This window comes from Rhamphochromis sp. 'chilingali' (assembly GCF_963969265.1).
Source record: "Rhamphochromis sp. 'chilingali' genome assembly, chromosome: 9".
Classification (NCBI taxonomy): domain Eukaryota; kingdom Metazoa; phylum Chordata; class Actinopteri; order Cichliformes; family Cichlidae; genus Rhamphochromis; species Rhamphochromis sp. 'chilingali'.
The window spans coordinates 24,474,241-24,493,186 of NC_137936.1; the positions used below are offsets into that span (position 1 = coordinate 24,474,241).

General features: G+C 37.4%; 2 protein-coding genes across 2 annotated transcripts; both read right to left on the reverse strand.

Moving 5' to 3' along the window:
- Window positions 1-250: 250 nt before the first annotated feature.
- On the reverse strand, window positions 251-2,022 carry brk1 (BRICK1 subunit of SCAR/WAVE actin nucleating complex). Its single transcript, XM_080892341.1, has 3 exons — window positions 1,679-2,022; window positions 1,145-1,227; window positions 251-1,046 (listed from the first exon to the last, which is right to left on the reverse strand). Exons 1-3 carry the CDS (start codon window positions 1,794-1,796, stop codon window positions 1,020-1,022), a joined length of 228 nt encoding a protein of 75 aa, XP_080748467.1. The 5' UTR covers window positions 1,797-2,022; the 3' UTR covers window positions 251-1,019.
- A 773-nt stretch (window positions 2,023-2,795) lies between these two features.
- On the reverse strand, window positions 2,796-4,571 carry gpx1a (glutathione peroxidase 1a). Its single transcript, XM_080892658.1, has 2 exons — window positions 4,233-4,571; window positions 2,796-3,477 (listed from the first exon to the last, which is right to left on the reverse strand). The coding sequence occupies exons 1-2, from the start codon at window positions 4,455-4,457 to the stop codon at window positions 3,127-3,129; spliced, it is 576 nt and encodes a 191-aa protein (XP_080748784.1). The 5' UTR covers window positions 4,458-4,571; the 3' UTR covers window positions 2,796-3,126.
- Window positions 4,572-18,946: the final 14,375 nt, after the last annotated feature.

An 18,946-nucleotide genomic window follows, 5' to 3' on the forward strand; every position in this document is an offset into this window, starting at 1 on the left:
ATTATCACATCTCGCAGATTTCCGCCATTTCATTGGCTGTTTTCGTTACATTTTCGTAATAGCAGTATATGGATGCGTTCTGAAAGCGCTTAATCCCGCTGCTGTTAGAATTTCCCTGCAGGTTTTTCATGGAATTGAAAATTGTTAATGTTCTACTGGACACATAATTAAGTTACCGTCATGCTATAACCACGCTTTTTATTTTTAACACACGCTATTAATAATTCAATTCAACCAGAATGCACATTACTCTTTATGCAAGTATGATTTATTATTCATAAAACATGTTACACATTAATGCCATTGCAATGAATTCTTCTAACTGTACCAAAACCTGCATACAATAGCAATCTGACCCATTTAATATGTTGTTTCATGTCAAGCTCTAGTCTATATACACTACAAGTTTGTATAAACATTGTGTGTCTGTCCGATTACATAATAGTCATAACTAGACCCATCTTCAACATAGCAACATAACTGTTGAAAAAAAGTTAAGTTCAGCTACAATGTTATTTAGGGTAATTTATTACAGTAGTTAAATTCAGAAACATCACCAAACACTTTGCTGTACAAGGAGGCCCTTATTAAATGTAAGTACACAATAATAGTTCATCTTGGCACAGGCAAATGTTCCTCTTTTGATACAGCTTTCATTTGGAAGTGACACTGTACACAACACAGATGGTCAAACTGCAGTGATACAAAATTTATAAATCATAATTGTGCTCCAGACTTATTTTAAACCAATACTAGTGGAGCTTAGTTTTGTTTTGTAATAGAATATAATGATGCTTGAATCAATGGTAGCCAAGTTAGACACACATCTTCTGTACAAATGCACCATGAGATAAAATAACACAAAATCCAGCCATATAATATATTTAAAAAAAAAAAAAAAAAAAAAAAGGTCCACATCGTCCAAAAATAGGAGGGTGGAGTCCATCACACTTAGTCCAAAACTTCAGGGTGAGAGATGGCAGGTAGGTTGGGGGTGTTATGAGTTTCAATGGCCACTTCTAGGTCAGGGTTTCTCCTTTTGTCACCTACAATAAGAGACATGTTTATGTAACGGGTATGGTTACTTGACAAAAAGACAAAGTCAAACAAAGAAATAAAGGCACTTTACATCCAGTTAACTTACCCTTGCCTCAATGTATTCAATCCTCCTCTCCAGCGCTGTCAGCTTCTCGTTGAGTGTGGCCAAACGAGATCGACACGACATGTCTGATGGAGAATTAAAAACAAACAAACAAACTAGAACGTTTAGAGGTTACCACGACGAAGCATGACATTGTCATCAATTTTTCAATAGCTGCTTAACAAAGATGCACACCGTCATTTTGGGTTAAAAAGGTTTAAAGGGCACATCCGCATACATATTGCCCGACAACACTAGCATTAGCGGTTACGGCAGCCTGCTAATGCTTTCCTATCGTCTGTCGCATCTGGTATATTAATAAATTCATTAATACGACCGACTCTTAAAGGACAGCTAGTTGGAGCAAAATGTAAGCCGATTCCTCTTCAAAATGTCACAATCCTCCTCCAAAACAAAAACAAGCTAACAGCTAACAGCCTCGCTAACTGCTAGCTGGGAGTGGCCATTGAAAACATCAACATCAATGCTAACAGCTGGCTGAACTAGCTAACTTCAGCTAGTTTGTTAAAAGCTTACCAAACGAGTTAAGAAAGTCGGCGATCTTCTTGATGCTGCTCGTAATTACTTCTATGTACTCTCGATTCGCCCAGTCTTGGTGAATCTCTCTTTGCACTGGATCTTCCTGGCCAGCCATGTTGGACGAGTTGCAGTATCCCTCTGCTTTCACCCAGGAAGTACCGGAAAGTGTTGCGTCGATGTGAAAATATTATACAACACTTTTTCCCCCCATGAAGATTCTATTTACCGAAATTTCCTAAGTTTCCTGCATACATTTCTGAAGGATATTTGTGTGTATTTTATAGAAATGAGCACAACACAATTTTTCTTTCGGTTGCTACCTTTAGGGGTCGCCACAGCGGGTCACCTACTTCCATCTCACTCTATCCCTAACATCCTTTTCTGTCACACCAACCCTTTGTATGTCCTCCTTCGCTTCATCCGTGAAGCTCCTCTGAGGATTTCATCTTCTCCTCCTGCCTGGCAGTTTCATATTCAACATCATTTGTTTGATATATCCACTATGTGTCCTCTGAACATGTCAATAGCACCTCAGAGTTGCTTTTCTAACGTTTCCTCTAAACTGCTGAAACTGAGCTGTTCCTATGATGGTACTTATTTCTAATCCAGCTCATCACTCCCAATGAAAATCTTAGCATCTTCAAGTCTGCCACCTTCAGCTCAGCCTCCTTTTGTTTTTGGAGTTCCACCATGTCCAAACTATACTAGGTCTCAATACTGTCTTGTAGTGAGAACTTTCCTTTCACTTTTGTTGCTATTTTTTGGTCACAATTCATCCCTGACATTCATCTCTACTCACTCCACCCTGCTTGCACTCTCTTCTTCACCTCTCTCGTGCACTGTCCATAGTTTTGGATGGTTGAACCCAGGTATTAAAACTCATCCACCTTCACTACCTCTCATTGCATCTTCAGTCTTACACCTGTTTTCATCTCATTCTGTCTTGCTTCTACTTTTATTCCTCTTCTCTCAAGCGCATACCTCTCCCTGCTCCCTACTGTCACTACAGAGCACAATGCCTCATCTGAACATCGCAGTCCACAAAGACTCCTGCCTGATGTAAACCATCTACCTGTCCATTACCATTGCAAATAAGAAATGAGCACAACACAAGTATTATAATAACATTTATTTCTTCTTTTAAGTCAAGGAAGTGAAAATATTTGCGATCTTATTAAAGACATTCACAATGGTCGTCAAACTTTTACATTTTTATCAGAAACCCCTCCACAAAAACATTTAAAGGAGTGTCGTCATTGAGTTAAAAGGCTGAACAATCCAGTAGTGGATGTCATTTAAAATATCACAAACAAACCCAGGCCTGCTACAACATTTTTGGAACTTGAGATCTGAAAGCATGACAAATTATCCTAATATGTGTATGTGCTGACTGATCTTTCTGAACTGTTATGTTTTAAATCACCCATAAAATTTCCCAGCACACTTTATTTGAGTCTCTTAAGTAGCTCTTTAATATCTGCCTTGATGTCACTTGTCAGGAAATTTCTGCTGTAGCGCTTGTAGGGTTCCCCATCAGGACCAACCAGGAACTTCTCAAAGTTCCAGGATACGTCATTCCTACACACTGGACTCCAAATGATGTACTTTGGATCATTCATGAGACCCAGGGCATCATCGCAGGGGAATGGAAGTTTTTCCTTCAGATAGACAAACAAGGGGTGGGCATCCTTTCCGTTCACATCCACCTTCTCGAGGAGCTGGAACTTTGGTTCAAAGCCATTCCCTGGACGGACATACTTCAGAGATCTTAGGATTTCATCGTTCTTGCAGTTCTCCTGTTGCACCAAAACACAAGCACTGTTAGATAGATGTAGACATTAAAGTGGGGTTTCAATTAAACAAGCTAAATAAGAGGAATTGTAGTGTAACCTACATTTCCTCTAGAGTACTTAGGTGCACTATAGAGGCAGGTGTATTTGTATTTGAGATTTATTCGCTAATTTATACTTTGTATTGTATTTTTCTGGTTCATGACATTTTAGCAGTAAATAATCGTGCTTATGAACCTGATAAATGTATCCGACAGATATGGTATTTGGACAGATTCATATTTACCATAGAACATCTTTGAAAATTTAGGATATTAGAAAATAATGCGCTGTATATATATGTATGTATATGTATAAAAATCAATACCAGGAGCTTATAAATATTATAAATATGCAAGCTAAAATGTTGCTTTGACACTGATAATTTGCTAATATTTTAGTAACAATCAGAATACTTTTAATAAGACACTTCATGTAATATATTACTTTTTTAAAATATGACACTTCACATGTATTTGAACACTTACGGCCCACTTTAGTTGAAGTAAAAGATTCCTAAAGTTAAAACTGTTTCATTTCAGACTGATAACACACACGCATGTCTGTAAACTTGTGTTACTAAAATACGGACGGCTCTTAGGTCATATTTCTCACATGTCAAGAATAAGGAAGCTAGGCCTGGATTTGGCTAGTCCGGAGTTTCGGTCACCTCATAAACATTACTCTCTCTCTCTCAAGTAAAAAACAAACACGCTTTGTACCTGATGTCCAAACTGATTGCAGGGTACACCCAAAATAACGAGACCTTCGGCGGAGTAGCGAGAATGAAGCTCGTTCATTTGAGTGTAGTCCCTGGTTGTCGTTCCTCAGAGAGACGCCACATTTTCAATAAGTACAACTTTGTCCTTTAGTGCAGAGAAACGGAGAGTTTCTCCAGACAACAGCTTAGCTGTCAGGTCGTAAAACCTTTTCAAATGGCCAGCCATTGTTAAAAAATCCAGATGATTTAGGTTTCTGAAACCGTGAACTCGGATTAAAAACCTTTTCCTTATCACGTTTCAAATGTGCTCCAAGTCCAGCCCTCGCTTTTATTCTTAGGGCGGGACAAGTAGCTTATCTAACAACACCCCTCAGTGCAAATGCAAATTATTATTATTATTATTTGTATTATTATTAGTAGTAGTATTATTTTATTATCGTTTTGCAGAAAGACGTAAAGCATTTAATTTTCACCTGCTATCGAAATCTCTCTCTATTTGTTTTAAATGTATTTCTTTATAGATACTGATCTATAAAGATAAAGTTGCACAAGAATTTAACAAATGTGGTAATCCAGTATGGTAATTATCATTGTTTCTAACCACTTGAGGAAGTCACTGACGTCTAAATCTCCAATCAAAATAAGTAAAGAAAAATGACATAATAGTTTTTACTTAGCAAATATTTATTAAATGACCACTGCCAATTTTGATATTGGACACGTACACAAACCTACACAACCGAAACTGCAGAAACTCTGTTAGCAAAACGTATTTCACATCGGTATGTCTTAAGAGATTTACAGTTTGTTTACAACAATCCCCCCTTTTTGTGTGCATGAATGGTACTTTCCAGGAAGTCACAGGAAGTGAATTTATTTATTGCTTAGTGAAATGACTTGAGAACTAATGACTGGAGAAGTGGAAAACACACAAACCATGCTGTTAAACACATCAAGATTTTTGCCAAAAGTTTAATATCCAATGTTCTAAAAGTAAATTTAATCGGGTTATAAAATCCATTCCATTGTCACTTAAAAACATAGTTGTAAATGATATAATATATTCTGACATCTCCCCCAAGTTAAGGCAATTATATATAGATGGTATTCGATTTTGTGATGTTAAATGCAACAATAAGTTTCTTAGATCTTCATTAAGGAGTCTTTATTCTCCAAATTTACTTAGACGTAATTACATATTAAAAGATTTCCAAAGGGAAGAAATTGAAAAAATAAGAACTGATTATATCACCTTCCCTATCCCTCCTAAAGGGAAAGAAGTCCAATTTAAAATCTTGAATAAAATTTACCCGACAAATAGACTCCTTAGTGATAGATTCAAAATAGAAACGGGTAATTGTGTATTTTGTGAAACAGAAGAGGAGGATTTGGACCATCTATTCTTTTTGTGCAATTTTATACAAATATTTTGGTTGGATTTTCATACCTGGCTTTATTCCAGTGGGATTCAAATTACCCCATTTACCTTAAATATGATAATGTTTGGAGTGTTTTTGAAAGAAAAGAAAGCTAATTATGGTGTTAATGTGTTATTAATCTTGTGTAAGTATTTTATACATAAATGTCGCTTTTTTAAGATTAAACCAACACTGGCTCACTGGAAAAACGACCTAAACCTGTTGGTTAAATCTTTGACTTTAGTTAAAAAGAAAAAGGCTGCTTTTTTTGTTTCCTTTGTAGAAGATTTTGATTTAGTGAGTTAATAATCTGTTAATTTATGTGACCCCATCTTTATATTTTATTTTCACTATATATGAAAGTTGCTAATATGTAAGAAATGTTTATTCTCTGAATCTGTAATATATGGTGCATTTTGTTTGTATGTTTATATTACTAATAAAAAAAAAAAAAAAAAAAGAACCATGCTGTTAAACATGGTGGCTTTTTTAAAAATAAGAGCCATAGCTGTGTTCACTTATGGCTCCCCCTGTGGGTAAACAATCATGTCAGACTATATGAATGTGTGTGTGGTCAGTATCCTGATATCCTGCTATCCGTTACATCTTGTATTCGGGAATCTGCTCAGAAGTTACTGTGATAACTGGCCATCAGCCAACAAGAAAGAAAGATTACACCCGCCTGCAAGTTCATACGAGGACCTCGTCGAGCTTTTTGGGGATTCGAAAAGGACTGGATCACAGCTTCCACTTTTTGGAGTGTTTTATATTGACAGTACTAAGGTAAATAATAATTAAATAAAAGGTCAAACATCTGGTAGACACAATTTTTTAGTATAGCATATCTATTAGCAATAATATAAAGTCTGTTTTCTGTAATGTCTAAATTATTATTATTATTATTTTGTTAATATTTTAAAAGATATTAACCTAAAAATCAGGTATATGTTTAAAAAAAATCTAAACAAGGCTGTGCAGTTGACCGCTAGATGGCGATGTTGCCATTCTCTTAAAATGGCATTAGACGACGAGTACCCTACTTTTCACCAGGTATAAGTAGACAACTTATGATGAGATTTATCATATTAATCCAGCTACATTGTTACTTCAACAACACATAGCCATGTCTACTTATCCTGTAGACATATTCTGTGTTTTTTAGCTGCCCAATGCTTTGCAAGACTCTTGGGACTGACTGATTTTTGTGTTTTCCCTTGAGCATTGTCATGGCACATCTGGTCAGGGTGTGGTGTGCTTTGTGGATTCAGATGTCATGGAATGTAATCCAAGTGCATTACTGGATAGCTGACTTGATACAGTCTGAAAACAGAGCTAAATGTAGGGTTTGTAGTATTTCTACTATTCATCAAGGGAAAAGTTCAATGAATAAAGGACAAATGAAAACACTAAAATGAATTAATTAGCTAAAAGTAATGTTAGAAAAATAAACGTGACAAAATCGTTGCTCTAGTCTATCTGAAGGGAGTTGAGACTTCGCGGAGTCTTCAATAAAATGAGGTGCTTTAGAAGGCCTGTTTAGCCTTAAAAAAGAAAAAGAAAAAGAAAAAAACGTCCTTACCACTGAGACGAGAACAAAGAATCTTAGCCTTCTGTTGCTGCCTGTAAGGAAAATGGAAATACTAGGATGGCGGAAATTGATATTATCCTAATTTATTTAATTATTTCAGTAGCTTGATAGTAATGTGATTTGGTTCTATCTTTAATTGTAATTATTTATTCTTATTTTGATCTTAAGAAAAAAATATGCATCAGTTCATCCACTCATCCACCTAGCCCTCTATCCATTAAACCTGCCAAGTCATCACTGATGTCAGATTAATGTCCTTCTGGAGCCCCTTTTTAAATGTGCACACTACATCAGATGTTCTGTGAGCCAGCACGACCAACTTCAATCAAAGGTCAGACTACTAAACCTATAGAACTGTTACTGAAGCTGTAGCTATCTGCTTTATTGTCACTCAAGTGCTTCTAACAGCACAATCAGTCATTTGTCTCTTAGTGAGATGTCTGTGTATGTTCCCAGTTGATCCCTTTGTGAACTCATCTTTCCTCAAATATCCTATAAACAGCAGGAAATAATTTCTGCTGGATCTGTTTTCATGATACTTAATACTGCACCCTCTCTTGGGTCTCCGAAATCTTTTTCCCACATTTCAAAGCAAGTCCAGCTGAGCTGTGTTTGTACTGGGCTCTACCAAAACAGTGTAACAAGGAGTAGCACCTTGAAATGGTTAGTCAGAAGTTATTGCACTGCTACAGTGCTGGGAGTTGGGAGGTTCTGGTAACATTAGCGCAAAACAAAGGGCTGAGAGAACTAATATTTGAAATGCGGGTCAACAGTTCATCACGTAAAGAATGAAAACTACTCATGCTCACATTCACACCTACAGCCAATTTAGAGCAACCTGCAACATTTGTGTAATTCTCTGTGTCTGAAATTTAGTTATGTTGATTGTTTATGGAGCTAACTGAACCTTACTGACTTTAAGTGCATAAACCCTATCATAGCTTCATGCACACCAACCTGATGGAATTTAACTAGAGTTTAGCAATGAACTTTTCCCATCTCCGGTTCAAACTCCTTTTGTTTTGCTCATCCTCTTTTTCCCAAGCCATCAATTAGGCTAGCAGTGGGTCCTACTTCCTCTGCACAGTCACAGCCAAGTCCTGATCTAAGCTAAAATAATTGGCGTAATGATCTCAGCTCATTAGCGTCCAGGCCTCAGGATGTCATTCAGTCCCTGCATCAGGAGCTCCAGAGAGTGCTCTCAGATAGGAGGACTGGTACTTTGTGTCTGAATAGTAAGACACTGTCCACTGATATTTGCTGTGGGAAGGATTTTCAAAAGTGCAGCTGAGAGAGGATAAGTGTCAGCATGGCTAGTCTCATCCTCTGTTCTCTCGTTTTTCTCACTTTTACCTCCTTTAATCACAGCCTCTGGAGAAACAAAAGACCTCAACGAGAACTTGAGTTGGTCCTGAAATGGTTGCCATGGATACAGGGCTGGAGCAGCTCTGTCTGTTCCTCCAAATGGCTAACACATATTCTGGGCCGCACTTGCTAAATCCTCCTTCTGCACTAACCTCTTCACAGTTTCAAGGCCAGGGGCATTTTTCTGACCCAGTGTGCCCACTTCACCGCCCTCCCACCTTCACATCCAAAAAATGTGTGAGAGAGAGAACTGAGGGTAGATTGTATAGTTTTCCTGTCCAATTTGATATTCCAAATGACAAAGTGGTTCTGGAGATGTAGATTGTGTAAAAAAGAAAGTGATGGATGATAAGTGAGCTTGCAGTGAAATGGCACATGTGTCTGCCCATCTCTAGGGACCATATTAGTGTTACAATATGATGAAAGCAGTGAGAAAGGGAGCTTGAGAGGCGACTGGCCAGGAAATGTGTATCAGTTCAAAAATTGGTCTTTGTGATAAATGCTGAAATCGCTCCACCTCTTCCCCCTTCGACAAGTCATAGTACAACATTTAAAATGTAAGCCTTCCTGAATTTGAGTGTGGATCGTTAACATTTTGTATGCTGGTGGAGAAACCACCCTTTTTACGCTACTTTCCCTGCTCCCTCGCCAAAACCAGTGAAGCTGATGCGAAGCAGAGACACAACAAGTTGTGATTGCGTGAGCTGGATTTCGGAACTTTTTGCTTCAGATGAACTGTCAGTATATTGAAGAAACATCAAAAGACAGCACACTTGTGTACTGATGAGTGCAGAGGGGCAAAACAAAGGCTGTGTACAGAGGCTTGTGCTTTTTGCAGTGATTCTTTGTTCTGGACTCCCTAGTTGGAGTCCTGTGATGGTTAATAAATCCACTTGGCTAAGGCTCCCCACTGTGAAATTTCAAAGCAGCGAAAGTGTCAAAAATAGCCTTCTGCGTAGAGTCCCCCAGTTGTGCTTTTGCTGTTAACAATTATATCAATCAAGCAATTAACTGGTCATTTTCAATCCATCTGATTTTTAAGCATTTGCCATGTTGTCATTTAATTCTGACAGCTTCAGTGAAAGCAGCCACTATTATATTTTGAACTGGTGAATACACGGTTTGTGGACATTTGATAGAGAATTTGACTCTTATAATCTTCACTGAGTATCCAGTGCTTGGTGAGGTTTATCAATCATAAAATAATGAAGGGATATTAATGGTAATATGATGTTTGCTAATAGTACATGTACATCAACGCCATTAAAAAAGACAAGAGCCCAAATCTTAAAAGCTTGATATTTATTTCACCAGAATTCTTTGTACAGAGCTCTTCTGTTTATGCATCAATAAAACAAAATGGCAAGAGAATATAATGCATGTAGCAGGCTTGACAAGCTGCCCCAAATCAGAAAAACTTTGTGTGTATTTCCCAAAAACACTAAGGCACAAACGGAACCAACAATATTTCTGTTTTGGTCTGTTTTCAGAAGAGAACATTTATATAACAAAACATAGCAATTGCTGAATAATCACCATTCAATAAAGCACATTAAATAGTATAATTTTAATTATTCAGTGTGTAATTTTGGATAATAAGTTCATAAGTGCTATTGTTTTGGGGTAAAAACTCATAGACCATATCATGCCAGGTCTTCCATTAGATTCCTTAATGGCAATAATTTATATTCAGGTATATATATTTGCTATCAACTAGTTTGTTTTTTAATCATGCTAATAAAAATGTTGGCCTTTTTAAATAGTAATTAAATCAATATATTCTACTTCTGTTGGCCATTTGCAAAGTATTTTACCTCATTAATCTCTAAATCACATAATTTTGACAGTAAAGAAAGAGGTTGTTGAGCAAGACCACACTTTAACTGTGTGTAACAAAATTTCAACTAATGCAGGACTTTCAAGGCAAACGCTGATACTGATATTTGTTGATTTAAAATTTTGATATTGCAAAATATCAGTTGATATATATATATACTTAAAAAAATTAGATACACAAAGAATAAAAAGATATCTGATGTGTAGTTGTCTATTTACTTCTTTCTTTACTGCTTGGCTCAACTGGCTCATGTGTTTGTGCTGTTTCAAACACATGTATTGCCAAAATGGAAGTTGCAGATTGCCCTGTACATATACGGTACAGATACTGATAGATTTACAAACAGCTAATACCAGTTGATAATGTAGGCCTGCTAATAAATCAGGTTCTAATGCAGAGGAGCATTTTTTTTATTTTGACAAATAAAGTTAGTCAACATATTACACAGAATGCCATAACAACAAAACAAGGAGTGACACTGAACAACAATATACAACAGACAGACCAAGTGGGTATGTAAGAAATGACGGACAAGTACAGTAGTAAAGTACAGTACTTTAGATGAACTCTTTATAAATCACAACATAAACCTCTTTTTAACTAAGATCTTGGATGTAACTGTTTTAAAGTTGTTTGTTGCAGTTGACAGGAGCACTTTATTGTTATTCTTTTGTGTCTATGTTTTTTTTTTGGCTGTTATAATAGAATAAACAAAATATTGTTCAAAATATACATTTAATACATGTGAGTGTGCTGACAAAATTTCTACTTACTACAAATAAAAATGAATCTGGCGTTTCATAAGACCCAAAAGATGACTCAATACCATGGTCATAGTGTTATATAATTCCTTTATTACTTGTTAAAAACTGGTCCAACCTTTTTTCACTGGCTTTTACCAAAAAACGTCAGAAATGTATATGCACTTTGCTCTGTTTTTCTTTTTTTTTATGTTTGTGTATTTATTTTAAAGTTTAAATAAAGTTTTTATTAATTAGCCTCTGTAATGCACTGTGAATACCCTGAACGTAAAACTTATACCTATTGCTGTCCTGTATTTAGAAGCAGAGGAGAAAAAAGCCTTCTAATACATGCTGACAGTGCTTGAAGTAAAACATTGATAGGTTTATGAACAAATTGGACGATTCCAGCTTATTTATTACATCAGCCATCAGTGGTGCACAGCTCAGCACAGCAGGAAGAAAGTCTTGGTTCTCCCAGGAGTATTCATTTGTAAAGAGTGTCTCCCTTTTCCTCTTTTTTTAATGGGCACCGGGGTGCTCAAGATGGAAGAAAGAGCGATAATTGCTGTGCTGCCAAATGCTCCAATTAGAGCTCAGATTAATGAGCATATTTTCTGTTTAACTTTGGCACCTGGCTAACATCTCCAGATTTTTTGTTTAAGTATATTATGCAGAACTATTACCATTGCCTTGCTTTACACATCCTTGTTTTTGTGAGTCCTCAGTATGTAGAGGTTATTACATTGGAAATGTTGGTGGTAGGGGGCAATTTAGAGTTTGGATTTCAGTTTTCTGCAAATTTGAGTGGCATGAAACAAGATGATGCACAATAGTGCAATGTTCTTTCGTGCCGTGAGATTTTGCACAAAAGCGCTACACTAATTAACATTATGGATTACTCCAAAATAGCCAAATGACAGTTGTTTTGACAGCATTTATCTCTATGTCAGTGCTGCTGCTGTCAATTTGGAGGTTGTGAATAATTTGGGGAGTTGAGAACATCATAATGAGAAAGAGTTTGCTGATAAGACTAATGAATGAGGACCTCCTCCCTCTCATTTATTTATGAGTTTATCTTGTTTCTATGTTATATTTATTTATTTACACATCCTTATTTATTCAGTTTATTTGATACTTTAGATGGTTGGACCTCATTGCTGATATGCTGTCAGTCGTGTATTGAGAAAAAGAGAAAACGAGCCTGATGAGGAGGTTCAAAAGCACTATAAGGGATCTGGCTATAAAGTGTTTGCCTTTCCTGAAATAACATGTGCTACTACTTTGTTTCCCAACACGTCGGGCTGTAGCTTCTTGATACTAATAAGTCATTTCAGTTCATGAGGACTACATCAAGGTATTGTCCCTTTGTAGACTGTTATAAACTTACCATCCAATGAATTTTGGTATTTTTAGTGACAGATCAAAAAATAATAAATACTCTTTGAAATTAAATTCACTTGAAAAGACAAGTAATAATGAGGCAAATACCTCGTTTAGGAAAATGTCCCGATTATGTACTCGGCCCTGAAAATCTCAGAAATATGGTATCTAACCAGATTCTTACTCTGGATGGCATTTCCTTGGCCTCCAGTAACGCTGTGAGGAACCTTGGAGTCATTTTTGACCAGGATATGTCCTTCAACACACATATTAAACAAATATGTAAGACTGCTTTCTTCCATTTGCGCAACATCTCTAAAATTAGAAATATCCTGTCTCAGAGTGATGCTGAAAAACTAGTTCATGCATTTATAACTTCCAGGCTGGACTACTGCAATTCATTATTATCAGGATGTCCAAAAAACTAGCTGAAAAGCCTTCAGCTAATCCAAAATGCTGCAGCAAGAGTACTGACAGGGACTAGAAAGAGAGAGCAGATTTCTCCTGTTTTGGCTTCCCTTCATTGGCTTCCTGTTAAATCCAGAATTCAAAATCCTGCTCCTCACATACAAGGTCTTAAATAATCAGGCCCCATCTTATCTCAATGACCTTGTAGTACCATATCACCCTATTAGAGCACTTCGCTCTCGCACTGCAGGCCTACTTGTTGTTCCTAGAGTATTTAAAAGTAGAATGGGAGGGAGAGCCTTCAGTTTTCAGGCCCCTCTTCTGTGGAACCAGCTTCCAGTTTGGATTCAGGAGACAGACACTATCTCTTCTTTTAAGATTAGGCTTAAAACTTTCTTTTTTGCTAAAGCATATAGTTAGGGCTGGACCAGGTGACCCTGAATCCTCCCTTAGTTATGCTGCAATAGACGTAGGCTGCTGGGGATTCCCATGATGCATTGAGTTTTTCCTTTCCAGTCACCTTTCTCACTCACTATGTATTAACAGACCTCTCTGCATTGAATCATATCTGTTAATAACCTCTGTCTCTCTTCCACAGCATGTCTTTTATCCTGTCTTCCTTCTCTCACCCCAACCGGTCACAGCAGATGGCCCCGCCCCTCCCTGAGCCTGGTTCTGCTGGAGGTTTCTTCCTGTTAAAAGGGAGTTTTTCCTTCCCACTGTCGCCCAAGTGCTGCTCAAAGGAGGTCATATGATTGTTGGGTTTTTCTCTGTACCTATGAAGCGCCTTGAGGCGACTTTTGTTGTGATTTGGTGCTATATAAATAAAATTGAATTGAATTGAATTATAAAATACGAAATCTAGAACACTTTGATTTAGGCACACTACATGCCATGTGTTCATATATATGTAAGCACATGCCAAGAATCATCAACATCAAGCCAATCACGTACATTTGCTTTGAATCACAGCATCTCAGCTATGATTTTAATGATGCTTTAAGTGACTTTGGACTTGCCATAGTTGTTTGTGGGCTGGTCTGGGTATTAAAACACTGCTGATCTACTGGGATTTTCTTGCACAACCATGTCTAGGGTTCATAGAGATTGATGCAAAAAAGAACAATATATCTAGTGAGCAGCTTCTCTGGTTGAAAATGCCCTGTTCGTGCCAGAGGTCAAAGGAGACTGGTGAGACTGCTATTCCTGCCAGCAAATAACAGGAAAATGAACCCAATTCACACAGGTTCAATAAAATTGATCAATAGACGATTGGAAGAACTTTGCCTTTTTAGACAAGTCTTTGCTGCAACATTTGGATGGTGGAGTCAGAATTTGGTGTAAACAACATGAAAGCATATTTTCTTGGCAGTCTTTGAGGCCCTTAGTACCAGCTGAGCATTGTTTAAATGCCACAGCCTACTTGAGTGTTACTGCTGACCAATGAACATCCCTTTATCACCACCGTGTACCCATCTTCTAATGGCTGCTTCCAGCTGAATAACACACCCTGTCACAAGGCTGGGCTCTTTTCAAGAAACTGGTTTTCTTACTTAAATGGTCTCCAAAGTAACCAGTTCTTAATCCAAAAGAACACGTTTGGGATGCTGTGGAAGAGAAAATTCACATCATGGATGTGCAGCTGACAAATCTACAGCAATTTTGTGATGCTTTCATGTCAATATGGAAGGTCCACCATCTTGATGAATCTACACTGTTAGGAATTAAGGCAGTTTTGAAAATAGGATCAAAATAGGATCCAACTAGCAAGGTGTAACTAGCTGCTGGGGAATGAATGTCTTGTCCAAATTTTAAATATTTTCTGTATTTGTGATATTTGTGGAGTTTCTTTTAGAAAATGGCTGTACCAGTATTCCTATTTTAATTTCATGAACTCCCTAAAGGAAATGCATAAGTGTGTATAACAGAATGAATCACTGCTAAATCTGAGGTGGGCTTACGTCAGGCAGAGGCAAGTAAACGATCGGTATCTAACCCCATGTTCAACACATGCCCTTCTGAGTCATGCTCTGAGTTTTCAGGCAGATCTAAGGTAAAATATATTATGTAAAAAAACAAAAACATGATCAGATTTCCTTCCTGGCATCCCACAATTTATATGAAAGATGAACTTGGTGATAAAGTTGAAGACAGACAGAGAGAGAGAGAGAAACAATTTGGGGTTCTTCACACTTAATGATAAATGACTCCAGTGATAGCTGCTCAAGGGATTCTGTGAAGGTGAATCATTGTGACGAGCAGAGAGTTTTGTGAATATGGTTTAATTGTGAAGTGTACTAAAACAGGTGGCAACACCACAGGTTGTCTCAATAAATCTGTGTCCACTGGAGGAATGTGTTTGTGTGTCATGTCTGGCCGGCTCTACCATCTGCTTGGACGCTGTTTAAGCCTGGCTCTGCTCCAGTGGCACTTAGCCTATCTCAGAGGTCAGCTTACAGTATGACTGCAGTTGTAATAGTATAGCTTCATATATTAGCTGTTTTTTGATAGTCTTTGAGGTGCTTGTGGTTTCCTATAATTTGGACACGTGTTTTTTTTAAATCTTAAAATAAAACAATACAGGATAAACTCAAATGGTCAATTTACTTACCTAGCTAAAATAATGGAGTCTTCTGATGTAAATCATAGGTTTACATCAAATTATCGTCTTTATGTTTTGGCACGAACTGTGCTGGAGAGCTGCTTATTTAATTCACTGGTCGTCTTGAAGTTTTAGTTTCTAATATGAAATACAACCACAGCCACACAGATATAATTTGGGTGGTTAAAGTGATAAATATGGCTTTCAACAGAATCAAATCATTTAGATATAGCAACCTTCACAAAGTCTGGCTTTATCACAGGACGTTGTACTTAAACTGCACAGATTCAGCTGTTGTGCTTAAATGAAAAAAGCAAAACAAAATATATGTATATTTAGAAATGTATTTATCTGTTATCCACTACTGGTTCTCTCAAATGTGTGCGTGTCTGTCTGTCTGTGTAGCCCCTGTGGCTATTATTGATGACTGAAAAATATTCTGTAAGTCCATATTGATCTTTTAGTGGTAGAAAGCAGACTTATAAGGCAGAATGTAAAGTATATATACTGTGTGTGTGTGTGTGTGTGTGTGTGTGTGTGTGTGTGTGTGTGTGTGTGTTGCCACCCCACATCCCCCAGACATTCCCCACAACCCCTGGCTTCCTCCCCCCCCCCCCAGAGCGAAATCTGTCTTTAGAAGGTCAACTGTAAAGTCTGAATTTCTTTTTCTGCAGTTAAGAAAAACACCAGTAATTTTAAGCTATATAAAACAAATGTTATTTCACTATAATTTTTTTTAAATAATTGTAGCTTTATCTGTGGGACATTTAATTCTACATGTTTGTAACTATAGCTTCAGAAAACTAGTACTTAAAATTTAATTAACACAAATAACATTGTCTGTTACTCGGTGGCTGCTTGTTGGAAATTTGCTTGCGGATTTTGCGGATTTTGGCTGTCTCTTTAACTGCTTTAGAGTATGAAGTTGTTTAAATATAGCTGTGTTTTCTCCAGTGTTAGTGTAACAGGAATGTTAGTTTCCTACAGACTCACATAACACTGTTAAAATGTAGGAAGGAGCAATATCACACAGTTGATATTTTATACCATCTGAAACATGTATGGTAATAACTGATGAACTTGAAACTAGGAGCTAAAATGTCGATAGAATATGGACTGTAAAGGGGCATCCACACAGGAAGCAATTCACCTGTCACTGTATCACCACCTGTTGATCGCTAGGCAAGGCAAGGCAAGTTTATTCGTATAGCACAATTCAACAACAAGGTGATTCAAAGTGCTTTACAGAGACATTAGAAACAAAAACAAATAAAAAGCATGATTTAAAATTGATTAAAACAAGCAAACAAACAAACTAATTAACAAACAAAACAGTATATAAAATCAAAACAGATAAAATCAGAACGATAGATAAAATCAGTAGTTAAATGTAAGTTTTGAAATTTAAGCTTAAAAGTGTGGATTTGGTGCTTTATTCAAATGCAGCTGAGAACAGGTGAGTCTTCAACCTGGATTTAAATAAACTGAGTGTTTCAGCTGATCTGAGGCTTTCTGGGAGTTTGTTCCAGATATAAGGAGCATAAAAGCTGAATGCAGCTTCTCCGTGTCTGGTTCTGACTCTAGGAACTGATAAAAAACCGGATCCAGATGACCTGAGGGATCTGGAAGGTTCATACTGGGTCAGGAGGTCACTGATGTATTTTGGCCCTACATCATTCAAAGCTTTATAGACCAGCATCAGAACTTTTAAGTCTATCTTCTGACGGACAGGCAGCCAGTGTAAAGACCTCACAGCTGGACTGATGTGGTCCACTTTTTTGGTCTTAGTGAGGACTCGAGCAGCAGAGTTCTGAATGAGCTGTAGTTGTCTGACTGATTTTTTAGGTAGACCTGTAAAGATGCTGTTACAGTAATCAAGCCTACTAAAGATGAATGCATGGACTAGTTTTTCCAGGTCCTGTTGAGACATCAGATCTTTTATCCTTGAAATATTCTTGAGGTGATAGTAAGCTGACTTTGTTATTGTCTTAATGTGTTTTTCTAAGTTTAGGTCTGCATCCATCACTACACCCAAATTTCTCGCCTGGTTTGTGGTTTTTAGATGTATAGATTGAAGTTCTCTGGTGACCTGTAATCGTTTTTCTTTGGCGCCAAAGACTATTACCTCAGGTTTGTTTTTGTTTAGCTGGAGAAAATTGTGGCGCAACCAGTCATTAATTTCCTCAATGCATTTACCAAGAGCCTGTACAGGGCCTCGGTCTCCTGGTGACATTGTGATATATATTTGTGTGTCATCTGCATAGCTGTGGTAGTTTATTTTGTTGTTCTTTATAATCTGTGCCAGTGGGAGCATATAAATGTTAAACAGAAGGGGTCCCAAGATGGAACCTTGGGGAACTCCACATGTGATACTTGTCTGCTCAGATGTGAAGTTACCTATTGATACAAAGTATTTCCTGTTTTCTAAGTATGTTTTGAACCAGTTTAGTACAGTTCCTGAAAGACCTGTCCAGTTCTCCAGTCGTTTGAGTAATATGTTGTGGTCAACAGTATCAAATGCTGCACTGGGATCCAGTAAAACTAAGACTGACATTTTTCCACTGTCTGTATTCAGACATATGTCATTAAACACTTTGGTCAGAGCGGTTTCAGTGCTGTGGTTCTGTCTAAAACCTGACTGGAAGGCATCATAGTAGTTATTCTGTTTTAAGAAGTAACTGAGCTGTTGAGAAACTGCTTTTTCAATGATCTTACTTAAAAATGGGAGATTTGAGATCGGCCTGTAGTTGTTCATTTGTGTCTTGTCAAGATTGTCCTTTTTCAGTATAGGTTTTATTACAGCAGTTTTTAGTGATTCTGGAAACACACCTGATAATAAAGAAAAGTTGACGATCTGTAACAGGTCTGACTCTAAAGTCTTTGAGACCTTTTTGAAAAAACTTGTTGGCAGGACATTCTAGGATTTTGTTGCCTTGGTAACCATCATACCCTTGGGTTACCTTGGCAGTCATATATCAGTCAAGGGTGTATCTCTAGCTGTCTCACTGGAAGTAGCTTGAATTGATTGCCTGAAAGTTGAGAAAAGTTTAAAGGGCCCTTCATATGCAACACTATAGCACTGCTTCCTGAAACCCATTATTTACAATCTCCACAACAGTTGCCCATAGTGGACCTCATCACAGCCACAGAATCTGCCATACGGATTAATAAATTATCACAGACAGAAGCAGAGCAAATCAGGATGAAAGTCTCAGCCACGCTCTCCAGTGCCAAAGTCCCTCCATCCAACCTCACAATACAGGAAAAGAAGGCCGTCGCTTCCCTGAACAAGGACCACAACATCACTGTTTTACCAGCTGATAAGGGAAGATGCACCGTGGTCCTAAACACTACAGATTACCATACAAAGATCA

Bases quoted from the DNA above. Each gene is read 5' to 3' on its own strand.
- brk1 (XM_080892341.1), bottom strand. From the start codon at position 1,796: ATGGCTGGCCAGGAAGATCCAGTGCAAAGAGAGATTCACCAAGACTGG. The intron at 1,228-1,678 runs GTAAGCTTTTAA...ATTCTCCATCAG, and splicing joins CGACTTTCTTAACTCGTTTG to ACATGTCGTGTCGATCTCGT. The intron at 1,047-1,144 runs GTAAGTTAACTG...CTCTTATTGTAG, and splicing joins TTGAATACATTGAGGCAAGG to GTGACAAAAGGAGAAACCCT.